At 36.2% G+C, this 14335-nt stretch overlaps 2 protein-coding genes across 2 annotated transcripts; one reads left to right on the forward strand and one right to left on the reverse strand.

Moving 5' to 3' along the window:
• Positions 1 to 332: 332 nt before the first annotated feature.
• On the forward strand, positions 333 to 6237 carry LOC104228069 (uncharacterized). Its single transcript, XM_009780475.2, has 4 exons — positions 333 to 1911; positions 2120 to 2422; positions 2617 to 2708; positions 5033 to 6237. The coding sequence occupies exons 1-4, from the start codon at positions 931 to 933 to the stop codon at positions 5889 to 5891; spliced, it is 2235 nt and encodes a 744-aa protein (XP_009778777.1). The 5' UTR covers positions 333 to 930; the 3' UTR covers positions 5892 to 6237.
• Positions 6238 to 6841: 604 nt separating this feature from the next.
• On the reverse strand, positions 6842 to 10099 carry LOC104228056 (GDSL esterase/lipase At3g27950-like). The gene is made up of 5 exons (XM_009780463.2): positions 9862 to 10099; positions 9596 to 9787; positions 8349 to 8530; positions 7456 to 7726; positions 6842 to 7115 (listed from the first exon to the last, which is right to left on the reverse strand). The coding sequence occupies exons 1-5, from the start codon at positions 10097 to 10099 to the stop codon at positions 6859 to 6861; spliced, it is 1140 nt and encodes a 379-aa protein (XP_009778765.1). The 3' UTR covers positions 6842 to 6858.
• Positions 10100 to 14335: the final 4236 nt, after the last annotated feature.

Consider the following 14335-nt stretch of genomic DNA (forward strand, 5'->3'; position numbering starts at 1 on the left):
TTTTTTTTTTGTATTTGAGAAAATAATTTGAAATGAGTAATAAATATTGTGGGTATAACAGGAAAAAAAGTTTGTCTTCTCTTAATATGCGTAAAGTCACAAGTAAAAATGTAAATCCATTTTTACTATACATATCAAGTAAAAGTAAACAAATGGAGTAATTTATATTTCTCTACTCATTTCATTAACCACTAGGCTATACATTCATACTTCTCTTTCCCACTTAACAACTAATCATAAAAATGCCCTTCAAAAAGTTGCCTTTTTACCCATATGACACTTTGTACTGAGCAATCAATGTGAGCAACCTTTCACCCTTTTCCTCATTTGCACTCTTTCAATACAATAGGAGTACTATTTATGCTTTTTCCTATTTGGGTTTCTTCAAATAAATTAATGGAGTGCTACTATTTTATCACTTCTTTTATTCTTCTTACATATTTACATACATTTTGCTCATAAATGTATAAATGCCAAACCCCCTTTCAGTTTCAGTCCTTCCTCTTCTTGATTCCTTTTGGGTATTCTCCCTTTCTCTTTCTCTTGACCATTAATGGCACCAATTTCTTGATTTTCATCTGCTTGATTCACTGAAAGTTGGAATCTTTTATTGGTTTAAGAAAAGCTAATTTGGTAGCAAGTTTCAATAGGGTTACATTGGCTTTATTCTCTCTATTTTATTAGCAAAGGGTTTGATTTTTATTTGATCTGTTTGAGTGGTTTTGTGGGATTTTCCTTTCATGAGAAACCAACATTTATTATGTGGGTTTGAGATTTAAGTGTAAACCCCTTTGAGTGAAAGTTGTAAAGCTGTACTCTTTCTTCTTAATCTTAAATTTGGGGAGAAATTCTCTTTCTTTGTTGAAGTCTTGAAGTTCTTCAATTTGGGATTTTTTTTTGGCTGGTAATGCTAATTGAAGATTTGGGGAAATGGCTACTTTGGTACCTGGTGTTTTATTGAAGCTTCTTCAGCATATGAACACAGATGTGAAAGTTGCTGGTGAGCACAGGTCATCTCTATTGCAAGTGGTTAGCATTGTACCAGCATTAGCAGGTGGTGAGCTTTTCCCAAACCAAGGTTTCTATTTAAAGGTATCAGATTCTTCTCATGCCACTTATGTATCTTTGCCTGATGAACATGATGATCTTATTCTTAGTGATAAGATTCAATTAGGTCAGTTTATTCATGTTGAGAGGCTTGAAGCTGCTTCACCTGTGCCTATCCTTAGAGGGGTTCGGCCGATCCCCGGCCGACATCCTTGTGTTGGAACTCCGGAAGATATAGTTGCAACTCATTCTTTAGGTTTCCTTAATAACAATGCTAATTTGTCACCTGGTTCGAAATCACAAGATAAGACTAAGTCAACCTCGAAAGCATTGGCCAATAATCATGTGGGGGTGAAAGACAATAACAAATCTGCAGTTTCTAGATCAAATGGTGGTACCAAAGAGGAAAAAGTGGAAAAGAAGAAGCCTAGTTTGACTTGGTCGAAGTCTCACTTGTCGAAGTTAGCGTTAAATGTAGTGGAGAAAAAGGATTCTCTATTGAAATTAAAGTCTTCTAGCTCAAGATCAATACCCACATCTCCTACAAGTTGTTATTCATTACCAACTTCTTTTGAGAAGTTTTCAAATGGAGTTAAGCTACAAGCAAAAGTTAAGGGCTTAGAACGATTGGAGAAAGCAACAGCTAAACCTGGACCGGAGAAGCCAAGTTCTGTTCGTGGGGCGAGTCCAACACCGAAGAGAGTGCTGGGCGGGAATTCATTGAAGAATATTGTTAAAGGGTTCGACTTGGAGCCTAAGGCCTTGAGGAAGAGCTGGGAAGGGAATATGGATTTGAAGAGTAGAGAAAGTCCAAGGTTGAGGGTCAACAAGCATGATTTGAAACCCGAAACAAGGAGCACTTCTGTAAGTATTTTTTTCCCCGTCTCATTATGATTTTCTAGTACTCTGAGAAAGGATGGACGAGGCAAGGATAAAAAGTTTCTGATGGTTTGGGTATTGGGTTAAACTGATTAAAATATACATCCATTTAACTATTTGACTTTGTTGCCTTTGATACAGAGAATTTGGTACTCTCCCTTTAGTCTTTATTTAAATGCTTTGAATGGTGCAGGTTCCAAGAAAATCAATCAGTGAGAAACTGACATATAAAGAAGATAACAGGGGAATACTCGCAAAATCATCCAAAGAGGAAAATAAGGTTCAAACATCCTTAAAGAAGATTTCCACAAATGGAGAGCCTGTTGATGCTGAGAAATCAAGTAAGCAGAAAACATCCATGGGAAGAAAGCTACCTGGAGAGGTCAATAATGGCTTAGGAGAAAACTTGGTCAAAGTTGCTGTCAGTAATAGAACTTTAGCAGATGGAAATGTTGCCTGGTCTTCACTCCCATCTTCTCTGGCAAAGATTGGAAAGGTATGATTTTTATATATGATATTTTCCCACTTTTTCGAGTAACTTGATGATCTTATTAGTTAATCTTTCCTATTTTGAATAGGCATGTGTGGCCGATGTGTTTGCTTATAAACTCTTTTCTTATTGGATTCTTATTTGCATTAGCGGATTGTACTATTTATTTGATCTCTGAAAGATACCATCTCGTCTTATAGGAAGTCATGAAGCACAGGGATGCCGCACAGATAGCAGCCATTGAGGCTATGCAGGTGGCTTCGGCTACTGAAAGCTTACTTAGATGTTTAAGGTATTCCTTCTTTTTTGCTTTTTTTGGGTATTTAAGTAGGAATTTAATAGCTATTCCTTCTATTTGAGTGTGGATGGTAAAAGGTGAATTTTAAGAGCTAAAATCAGTTTATTTACTCCAGCTTGTTTGGGATTGAGGCATAGTATTAATAGTTGTTGTAAGGTAATATTTGTTGATGCTGTGGGGAGAAAACCCCATATACAAGTATACATCCTGAAAATAGGGTTCTCTACAAAGACGCCCATTTATTTACCTGATAAAAAAAGGACACCCAGTTATCTACAGAAAAAGGGAACTCGTGGGTGCACCAAAAACTAATCAAAAGAGTTAGGCACTTAGGCTGTATATCTAGTAACATCTTGTTAAGTTGGAGCCAATTGAGAAAGATTCAGGTTCTATGGCTACATTCTGTGTAATCAATTACCAAAAATTTGGAGTGTACCACTTCAAACTCTTTCATTTTTTCTTTGGGCGAGCTTAGTGTGGGTGAAAAATACAGCTGTATTCCTCATTTAATGCATCACACTGTTGGAACTACTATACAGTGATTAACTGAAAGAATCTTGAGCCTAACACTGCCTTATGGTATGGACAAGCAATTTTGACCGCTTATTTTGCTCCAGGAGTTCAGTTGGGCGGGAGAATGTGCATTAAAATCTTGTCATCTTATTATGGTGATGCTGTTTTTAGTTGCTAAATAGTGTTTATGGGTGGTAAACTAGAAAAAGGAATTGGTAAGAGTAACAGCTTTAGTCCACTGCCCATTTCTTTTTTTGTTCTTGTCTAATATTACTGGAAGGTTGAGCTGTCTGCAATCTTTATCTAATCCTTCACTGCACCTTATTCTTGTTTAAGAATAAATAAATGTTATTGCCTTAAAAGGGTGTCAAAAGCTAGACTGGCTCATGATGCCTCTGGATGTGGTAAATTTTGAGGATAACAGCACACTTTACTAATAGCTCATCTGTGAGATCTGGTTTGGTCATATTGAACAGTTAATGCTTCCTTTGAAAGTGTTAAGGATGACTTCCTGGGAGGAAACATGAACTATTCTATTTCTGCATATGTATTCAGAGTCTGTTGAAATAAATTGGATATGTACCTCATGGGGTAGTATGATTCTTAACACTTCCACGCTTACGGTTTTACCTCGCTTCATCTCACTTGAACGCACGCACAATCCCATATAGACAAATTTCCTTTTATTTGGGTGCAATTGCCAAAAGCGAATCTCCTTTTGCTCCTCGGTAATGGTGAAATGGGGTGGGGGTAGGACGCTGGATATGTATAGATTTCTGGTTGAAATAAGGAATTTGTTTCTGATCAATAACTTTCATACAGAAGGGTGACTGCTTCTTCTTTTAGTTAGTATGTTATCTTCCTTCACGTGACAGCCCTATGTAATTTGTTTCGGTGGATTTGTTGTCCCATATGATGAAGCCAAATTGTTTACTAAATTGTATGAATAGCAACGTTCTTTTCTTATTGAATTAGAAAAGAGAGCGCTAAGTGATCTCTTGCCTTTAATTTTCAGTAACATTTTCTGGTGTGATCTTTGTGACTTCACTTTTCCTTTTACTTGTTGGTCCTGTATAACTGGAGTTATCTATAAATTTCCTGTTTCTTGCTAGGAAATATAGTTGCTCAATCAGGGTGCTGAATCTGACATGAATAGATTTTGAAGAAGTACTACGGGGTAAATATAATTTAATCTGCATGCCCTTGAACTTTTTTATCATTGGGGTAAGATGTCTGTTTTCCAAAATTAGAAGGAATCCACCATCATTTAATATTCATGTGCTCCTCTTGGGCTTCTTGACCAAGTCATCTTGGATTTTTACGATAACCATGTTGAGAAGGTTTTCTTTCACAACCGGAATTACTGAAAGAGGAAAAGGAAGGGACAGAAAATGCTGTCGGGCCTCCCCCAGTTTCCACCTATAAAATCACAGACCATAACACATTTTTAAGTTAGTGACTCTTTAACAAAATGGAAGGAATGCCCCCTACTATCAACCGAAGTGATAGTAGGGATAGGTTTCAGCTGGGTGTGTGGGGACATGTTAGAGGAAGGAATTGTTCTGGTGCAAATTTTAATTATTCTTCTAATGTAGACTGGTTACCAAATGAAATCAAATCGCACTGGGTTAATAAGGATTACTCTGCCATTCTACGCAAATAGTGGATCATGGTTCTGTAAGAGTTTATTTGGACTTTCAAATTGTGGTACCTTTATAGTTTGTTAATTCATCAGTGTCAACTGAATTTATCCTTTTATCATGCAACCCAAAAACAACTTCCGATTTCTTTATTTGATTGTTCAGCACCTATTCTGAGTTGAGCTCCTCAGCAAAGGAAGATAACCCGCAGTCTGCTGTTGAGCAATTCTTGGCGCTGCACGCAAGTTTGAAGAATGTTCGTCTTGTTGGCGAGTCTTTATCCAAGACCATGTCAGCTGATTCAGCATCAGATCATGAAGAAAACCCATCCGAAGAAGAACTTAAGGTTGTGTCACAAAAACGTAAACAGGCAGCTCTATGGGTCAATGCTGCATTAGCTACCAATCTGTCATCCTTCTCGGTGTATACCAAAAAAGCAACTTCAAGTCCAAGTGCCACTTCAGCTGCCTCGCCAAGCCCAAAGACTATGGCTGGAAATCTACCTATGCTAGTCCTTGACAACTCAACCAAAAATGCACCTGCAAAAAACCAAGCCAAACCCCGCCCAACAGTCAGTTCTAAGATTCAGTCATCAGGTTCTCAACGGCGCTTAACGGATGGAGTAGCTGCTAATCAGAAGCCAAAATCTCCACCTCCGGCGGATTGGGTCAGAGGAGACGGTCTTGAAGAGACTGTGGACTTGGCCGAGATGTTACGAATGGCGTCCCAAGACTGGTTCTTAGGATTTGTCGAAAGGTTCTTGGATGCTGATGTGGATGCCTCTGCTTTATCAGATAATGGTCAAATAGCCGGCATGTTATCCCAGCTGAAGAGTGTGAATGACTGGTTGGATGAGATTGGATCTAACAAGGATGATGAAAGTCCCGAAATCGATTCTGAGACCATCGATAGGATAAGAAAAAAGATCTACGAATATCTTCTCACTCACGTGGAATCTGCTGCTGCAGCTCTTGGTGGTGGATCACAAGTGTCACCTACAATAGAAACCAAAACAAGAAGATGACTTACTTTGATTGCATAATGCATAATACTAGCAACTCACCTTTCATATGAGAAGCATGCTCCAGTAGCCCCTTCAACCGCCAAGTGGTTAAAAGAGCTGAGAAGTTTTAGGATGTATATAGATTCTAAAGTTGGTCGAGGTAGAGTAGTTAGTATATATATTGTGCAGACAGGGAGTTACACGATGTTCAAGATTTCCTTTCTTCTTTGCCTGGAAACTTTTTCTCATAAATTATAAATAGCTTAACATTTTGGGTATACACTGATGTGGTGTTCTGGAGAAAAAGGAATATGTCTTTTTTCCTTACCTTGAATGAGTGACATCAGACATAAACCTGTTTTTGAAATTAACCTTATAGTTCATTATAACATTATGCATCCTTATGGAATCAATTGAAGTAGAAAGCTGTGGACTTGTTGGCATTTTGAAAATCAGCTTTTGTTAACAAGTTTCTTTTAGTATAATCTACTAGTTTTATGGTTTACTTGTTATCCCAAAGTTTCCCAACATATGGAATGCTTTGGTTGGTTAAACTAGTATAGCAATTATGTGTTTGACTTGTTTAGTCTGTTTAATTTCCTTACCTCTTATAACAGTTGCGACTAGCTTGGGATTAAGGCGTAATAGTTGTTGTAGTACTGACGAAGACTAGCTTGGGATTAAGGCGTAATAGTTGTTGTAGTACTGACGAAAGACGACTAGCTTGGGATTAAGGCGTAATAGTTGTTGTAGTACTGACGAAAGACGACAAAACGAGACAATGGAGTAGCAGATAATACATTTTTTGAAGGAAAAAAAACACTTTTATCAAAGATTAAGGTGACCATACATACACATAAAATAAGATTGAGAAGTTCCTAAATGGCTTCTCAGTGGTAGTAGACAAATACAACATATGCAGCTATATATATGGCAGTAATATTCTTGGAAACTGTAGGATGATTGGCCTGACCAAAGAACTATCTGGTTAAACTCTTGTTGATAAGTGAGTGCAAGATTGTTCAACGGGAACTGGAGGGTCTGAGAAAGAGCCATTGAGAATGGAGTTGGCTAACCAGACATTGGCAGCATCTGTGTAATGTATTCCATCCCAACTAATGTACTTTGTAGGATCACTACATGCCTTCCCATACTCTGTTCTATTCACTACTGTTGTCTGCCCACATGCAACTTCATATCCATTGTTGTACCAACCACAGCAGAATTTCATTGGATCCCCAAAACCTGCTTGTCCATAAAAAATATATACTTAAACTACTAGCGATACGTTTTAGGAGTTTAAGTTCTATGCACTGACAGTGTAAAAAATATTACTACTCAATCAACTCATTTGAAGGGGAGCCTTGGCGTAACTGGTAAAGTTGCTGCCATGTGACTAGGAGGTCACAGGTTCGAGCCGTGGAAACAGTCTCTTGCAGAAATGCAGGGTAAGGCTACATACAATAGACCCTTGTGGTTCGGCCCTTCCCCGGATCCCGCTCATAGTGGGAGCTTAGTGCACCGGGCTGTCCTTTACACAATCAGCTCATTTATAAAGTAACTAAAGATAAAAATATTATAGTACCTTGTTTCTTGGCAGTGCTAATTAGTTTATACTTAGCTGAATAAATGTCAACATAAGTAATTGCAGAATAAGTGAGCTCCTTTCTTAAGTGTGATATCTTGTCCTTGAGCTGCTTGTTGAATTCTCGAGCCACCTCATTTTGGCTCTCTATGCATCCAGTGGCATCCAAGCCCTGAGGCTTCAATGGGTAAGATATCACACTATAAGGCAAACATCCAATAGGTCCAGTATTATGGATCCAGAAATTCCGAGCCCCTTCAGTGTAAAGTTGCTGCACAAATTATGTATGTATACAAGTATTAACAGGAAGAAGAAAAACCAACAATAAAAAAAAAAACAAAAAAACAAAAGCGTATATCTCCTAAACATTGATGGATCCAGAATTTAAATTTGATGGGTTCAAATCGTTAATTTCTTATTATACAGTCCATTAAAACATGCAGTCTAGTGCACTAAGCTCCTGCTATGCATGGGGTCCGGGGAAGGGTCGGAGCACAAGGGTCTATTGTACGCAGCCTTACCCTACATTTCTGCAAGAGAATATTTCCACGGCTCGAACTCGTCACCTCCTGGGCAACTTTACCAGTTACGCCAAGGTTCCTCTTCTATTATAGATTTCATTGCACTTTTGAAATTATGTGTTATAATTTAATATACTTTGTCACTAAATTTTTTATTAGTTTTCCACATATAATTATGTTCCATGTGAAAATTAGGTCAAGTTAAATTCATTGAACAACAGAATCGTCAGGAGACGTTACGTAATTTTAGGAGTGGATTTTGGAAAAAAAGACTTTGTTTACTTCCTGCAAATTTAGGGGGGATCCAACAATTTTTCAGATGCTGTATTGAAGAGATTGAAAGAAAAATCCAATAGAAAAAAAAGACCGTACATGTATGGCATGAGTAAAGTTGTCTAGGATTTGTGGAATAGATGCTCGGACTTGTGCTTCGTGTGTATGTTGAAAACCATAGGAAAGGTCGTTCTGTCCAATGTCAAATGTGTAAATTGCCTTTGAAAAATCATCTGGCTTTGGAATATTCACTTTTGACGAAAACCGCTTCGAGTTTGTAACTGCATGAATATAATCAATAGCCATTAAACCTTATTAGAAGAGTCATTCTAAGCAGGGGTGTACAAAGGAAACCGATAAACCGCACCAATCCGATAATCCGAGTCAAACCGAGAAAAAAAACCCGACTATGGTTTGGTGTTGGAAAAAAAACCCGACCATAATTGGTTTGGTTTGATTTTAACTAAAGAAAGTCAAACCGAAACCAAACCAACCCGACATTACATATATAGAAATTTTAGATATATTTAATATATAAATATACTTATTGTGATGTAATTTATAAATATATTCTTAAAAGATTTCATAATTTTATTTTTTTAGGTATTATTTGAAGGTTGGACTTACAACTTTTGAATGTTCCAATAAGTTTTATAGCGATTAACAATTAACATTAGTAAATTAAATAGTGCTAACAAAAGCCCAAACCAAAATCAAATCAATACTAGTGCTAACAAAAGACATTCAATTCAATACTACGAACGAGAATGTATTGAATATCTATTTTTTGTTTTGCAATAATTTAGATAAGAATGCATAACCTATTTTTATTTTTTCTTTAGCGTTTAGTCATGTAATTCATACTTCCTTATTATTCTACTTATTTTAGCATGACTTAGTATTTTTAGATTTTATTTATTTTTATTATGGCTTTGTAATTAGCAATATTTATATTACATTATTTTATTATCTTTATTGTTGAATATTTTAGGATAATGCCATGACATATCTCATATTTTGTATTATTTTCTTGGAAAATACTTTATATAGTTGTATCTTACTAGAACTAAAAAATATTTTGAGCACAATTTATATGTTTTGTTCTTCGAAGATTTTACCGGGAAAAAACCCGAACAACCCCAAAATCCGAGAAAACCCGAGAAAAATCGAGAATGAAAAACCCGAGTTTTATTGGTTTGGTTTGGTCTTTAGATTTAATAACCCGACACAATTGGTTTGGTTTGGTAATTGTAAAATCCGAACCAACCCGACCTATGTACACCCCTAATTCTAAGTACATTTATATGTAAAAAAAAATAAAGAAAATTAAGGCAAGGATAACTCACTTGTTAAATTACTGAGCAAAATAGTACGTTTCTTGAATTGTAAAAACTGAGAAATCTGAACACCAAGGTAAAAAGGACTGTAACCACCAGGTAGGATAGATGAACCAACTGTTGCAAAATTAGCACCATTTCTAAAATCTGCACCAATTGAATCTAAATACGCACTCAAGTACGGTAAATCCAACCTGTCCGCTGTAAAGGAAGAAAAAAAACCAATCAAAAATTTAAGCTTAATATATATATATATATATACTGACATTTTTTACCTATGAGGTCAACGATAAGACGACCGTCGCATACCCTTCCAAAAGGTTTGCGAAAGAAAGTCTCACCATTGGGTGGCTGCACCTCATGAAAAGCTGCTGATTTTCCACCTGTGTCCGAATTCGAATCACCAAAGTTATATATGGCTGGAAATCCACACGCTTCTTCTTTATTAATTTCTCCAAAAACCAATCTCAAGTATAATATCCCACTTAACACTATTATTCTTACTAATTTCATGATTTTTGGCCTTAGGATTTTGGAAGAAACTCCATTCTCGTCAAGTTTATATAGTGAGCGTACAAAACTCTATTTTGATCAGTGTTACCAAGTCTAGAAACTTGCTGACTAATTTCTGATACACTACTTGGCTTCTTATAACGATAATGAATTAATTACATACAATGTCTAGACTCTTTAATTTGTATCATTAAATATGGATTCTTTCTATCTTTCACTATGTTAGTGAATGTTCATTCTTCTTTCTTTTGACAGACATGTATCACGTTTAATTTTTTAATGAAATTTCCAAAAGTACATGCCAATTAGCAGTCCTCTGCATAAAAGGAATATTGAACCTATATATATATACACAAATGTAACATTCTAAGTGTAGGTGCATTTGATACGTTTTATATTTATTGTTTTTTTTTTTTTGGTGTGTGTGGAATATGGTGATTAATTACGATAATGAAGCTTACGCATAACTGTGTAACTATTTCTTCGGAACAATAGAAATAGAACACATAAATGGAGAAGGACGTTTGTCATATATAATTCCATGAATCCCATTAAACGTCCAATTAATGATCCTCAAAGATGATTAAATACAGTTTATGGAGGATGTTAGTGGACCCCTTTTTGGCTTGTTACTCTATTTCGAGAAGATTTTTAAATTTGTGTGACTATAAATCATTGCGTAAAAGTAAATTGTTTTCAAATATAGAAAAAAAGTTATTATTTTTGATACGGACTAAAAAATAAATAAATTCACATAAATTAAAAAGGATGGAGTATTAGTTAAACAATTTGAACCTGAAAAATTGACTATCCCAAAATTGGAATTTTTTTCACATTTTTCAAATTGGAAATCGATACAACTATGACCATTAATTGATATGACCATAAAAGAAGAAGAAAGCTTGACAAAGAAAAGGACAATTATATACTAACTGTATAGGGGAAAATATGTTTATATTAGATGATCGCATGAGGAAATAACATATGGAGCCAAAGACAAAAGATAGTTAAAATGGGAGACAACAATCCCATCTGTTACCAAAGAGAACGATATTCATAAAGATAAAGTAAATGCATGTCACCTTGTAACATTTAATAATGAATATTCTACAACATTAAGTACACTGCCCATTACAAGGAATATTCTGCTATTTTATCGTTATCTCAAGGCTAAGTATTATATTTTCATCTAATTCATCTATTATTTCATGATCAAATTAATTCACTTGTCTATAAATCAAGTATAAATTCAATTGTACCGTTTTACGCGTTAATAGTTTAGCGCCCACCGTGGGGCTTAGACAATTGTGTAATTAAATTGGTCCTTGTCTCTTTTAATAATGTGTTTTGATTATTTGTTCTTAGTAAAAAATCATAGAAAATGGTAGATAATGGTATTAACAACACACACAACCTTGAGGCCCAAGGAAATCAGCCTCAGCATGAAGATTCAATCAGTGATACCCGCAGCGAGGGGAACGAGGCCACACCGGTCCCCGACAGACAGTACCTGATATCGCCCAAATTCATACCACTAATTGGGATTGTGAAGCGGTCGATGCAATTATAATTACCCAACGTGAGTCGGGGTCGATTCTATAGAGAGCTTATATTGGATTAGGTATGTATCTAGACTAAGTATATGATGCCCAAAATGCTCTTTCACATGTTTGGTTGATTCTTTCTACTTCTAATTTTTATGCTAAGGTTTGTAAATGAAATGCTAGAGAACGATATTTTTGGTGTTGTTTTTCAAGTTTATAAAAGATCTAGGGTCGTGACTTCCACCTAGGTGGTTACCTAATGGATTGTGGGCTTTAGGGCAAGTTTGATTGGTCGGGATGTAATATAGCAATCACATACAATTACCCACTCGATACCTCTCGGTAGTTGGAGTGATTTTGCCCAATTTGGCTTTCTCAAGTCCAAATGGGTAATTCACAAAATAAGTGATAGATGCTCAAGTCGGATTTTACTATCTCTAGATTCAACTCTTTAATTGGGGCTATCAGTTTTTTGAGTTCACCCCAATTCCTTGTTAGCCAAGTTTTCCTAAACTTAGACTCTCTTTTTCAAGTAGAGACTAATTCAATTAGGCATGAATCAATGTTTGTAACCATTAATTTTTAAATTCAAGCAAGAGCTAGGCTAAATATCACTCACCCAATCACAAATAAGCCCTTAATTAAACACCCATTAGGTACCCACACTAGGGTTGAGTCACAACCCTAGCTAAGAAATTAGCTACTCATAGAGAAAATAGAAGAAACTAAAGAAGAAAATAAGATTAAACTCATAATAAATGATAAAAGGAAGAAAATCCAATGTTAAAATGATAAACTATTACAAAGTTACCCAAAACAGTAAAGGAAAAACGACTATCTATTTTCTGGTGTTAAAACTTGACCTAATTTTGACAAAAAAGACTATTTATACACAGCTAAAATTATCGGACAAAATTGCCCCTACGGAGGTTCTGCGGCCGCACAATTCTGTATGCGGCTTGACAGGATGGACTTCTGCGGCCGCACAATTCTGAGTTACGGTCGCACTTCTTCAGATTTCGCGGGCCGCACATTTCTTAGTGCGGCCACACTCTTGAACTTGAGCTTGACATGAGAGACTTATGCGGACCATACGTTTTTGAGTGCGGCCACACTTTTGAATTCTGCGGCCGCACAATGATAGTGCGGTCCGCACTTCTTCATGGATCCAAACACATATTTTTGAACCTCATCTTCTGCGGCCGCACAATAATTCTGTGGTCCGTACTTTGCAAAGAAAATCTGTCAGAGGTTCTTCATGATCTGCGGCCGTACTCAATACTGTGCGGTCTGCACTTTGCTCTTTTTGCTTTGTTTTAGTCCTTGTCCAAAATTACTCCTTCTTGAGTTGATTTTCATCTCTTTGACTCATATTCCAACACTCCTGCAAGGAAGCACATTTCGTCAGTTTTCGGGAATATCTTTAAGTAATTTTGAGCTAAAACGAAAGTAAAAGAGTATAAATAAGTAGTCAAAATCCCTACTTATCAACTCCCCCAAACTTAAGCTTTTGTTTGTCCTCAAGCAAATAAGGTAATTCTCACCTCCACAAGAAAAGAGCTATTTCAGCCAACCTAAGGTGAATCAAACACACATCAATTGGGACCCACAATTACCCACAACACTTATGAATTATTAACAAAGCAATGATTTGACTTTTTAAGTACAATAGTTCTAATGTGACACTAGAGCATCAAGAGTTGACTTTATTCATCAAGGAAGCTTGCTCTCTCATGTAGGTTATTGTGGATCCCAAACTCCTGCTCCTCTACTCTTCGTTAACATATCTCACTTAAGAATGTAACACTTAATTCAAGGATTTGTGAAAAGTTCGATCATCTCTCTCAAAAGAATGTCACAAGTACGGCTCTAAGTACCATATGCTTGCCCCTCATGTAAATCACCAGTAATGTAAGATCAATGGGCTTGAAATCACGTAGGGCTTTTTCGGAATGTAATGAAGTCTTATTGGACAAGGGTATGAAATGTTGGAATAGAAACGGGTTCATCTTTCCTTAAGCACTCTATTTTTCTCTTTTTTGGCTCATGCTTTGTCGACTCTTTGAGTCATTTTCTTTTTCCTCGGGGGAACTAGAGAGACTTAATGTCACTCTTTCTTGTTCATGATGTTCATTTTCTCCTTCTTTGTTTTCTCTATGCTTTGAATCATTGCTTTTCTTTGAATCCCTTCAACTCTTCATTTTATTCACTTTCTTTTTGCATTTTTCTTTTGTTCATTCTTTCTTTTTCTTTGCCTTTCCTTTTCTTAATTTTCTTCTCTTTTTGTGCCTGTATAACACTTTCAAGCTCCTCACCTCTCCGCCAAACTTATGTTTTAGCCAATTGTTTCTCAAGAATGTTAAGGAAAGCTCGGGTGCCAAGAGAGGGTCACTACAAAATGGATAAAGGCTTGTAACGTGGTTATCAAATGAAAAAGGTCTTAGGATCAAATGGGTTGACTAGGGATGTCACATTGGTGGGCTATGAAAAATTTCAAATTGGATCAAGGAGAGCCTACAATCATGTCTGAAGCCAAGCCAAACTTAGAATTTCACTTAGAAAAATATTCGGGTAAGTTCTAGACTATTAGCAGGGGTACTTGGACTTGTAACAAAAATCTCACTTCTCACACAATTGGATTGTTAAAGAAGATAGAGTCGAGGGCCCACAATAACTATATTCAAGATTGAAA

Source organism: Nicotiana sylvestris, chromosome 6 (genome assembly GCF_000393655.2).
Source record: "Nicotiana sylvestris chromosome 6, ASM39365v2, whole genome shotgun sequence".
NCBI lineage: Eukaryota > Viridiplantae > Streptophyta > Magnoliopsida > Solanales > Solanaceae > Nicotiana > Nicotiana sylvestris.

Coding starts and splice junctions, on each gene's coding strand:
- LOC104228069 (XM_009780475.2), top strand. CDS start 931: ATGGCTACTTTGGTACCTGGTGTTTTATTGAAGCTTCTTCAGCATATG. Junction 1,912..2,119: donor CCGAAACAAGGAGCACTTCT/GTAAGTATTTTT, acceptor TGAATGGTGCAG/GTTCCAAGAAAATCAATCAG. Junction 2,423..2,616: donor CTCTGGCAAAGATTGGAAAG/GTATGATTTTTA, acceptor CTCGTCTTATAG/GAAGTCATGAAGCACAGGGA.
- LOC104228056 (XM_009780463.2), bottom strand. CDS start 10,099: ATGAAATTAGTAAGAATAATAGTGTTAAGTGGGATATTATACTTGAGA. Junction 8,531..9,595: donor TTTGCTCAGTAATTTAACAA/GTGAGTTATCCT, acceptor ATATTCATGCAG/TTACAAACTCGAAGCGGTTT. Junction 7,727..8,348: donor ACTTTACTCATGCCATACAT/GTACGGTCTTTT, acceptor TAATTTGTGCAG/CAACTTTACACTGAAGGGGC.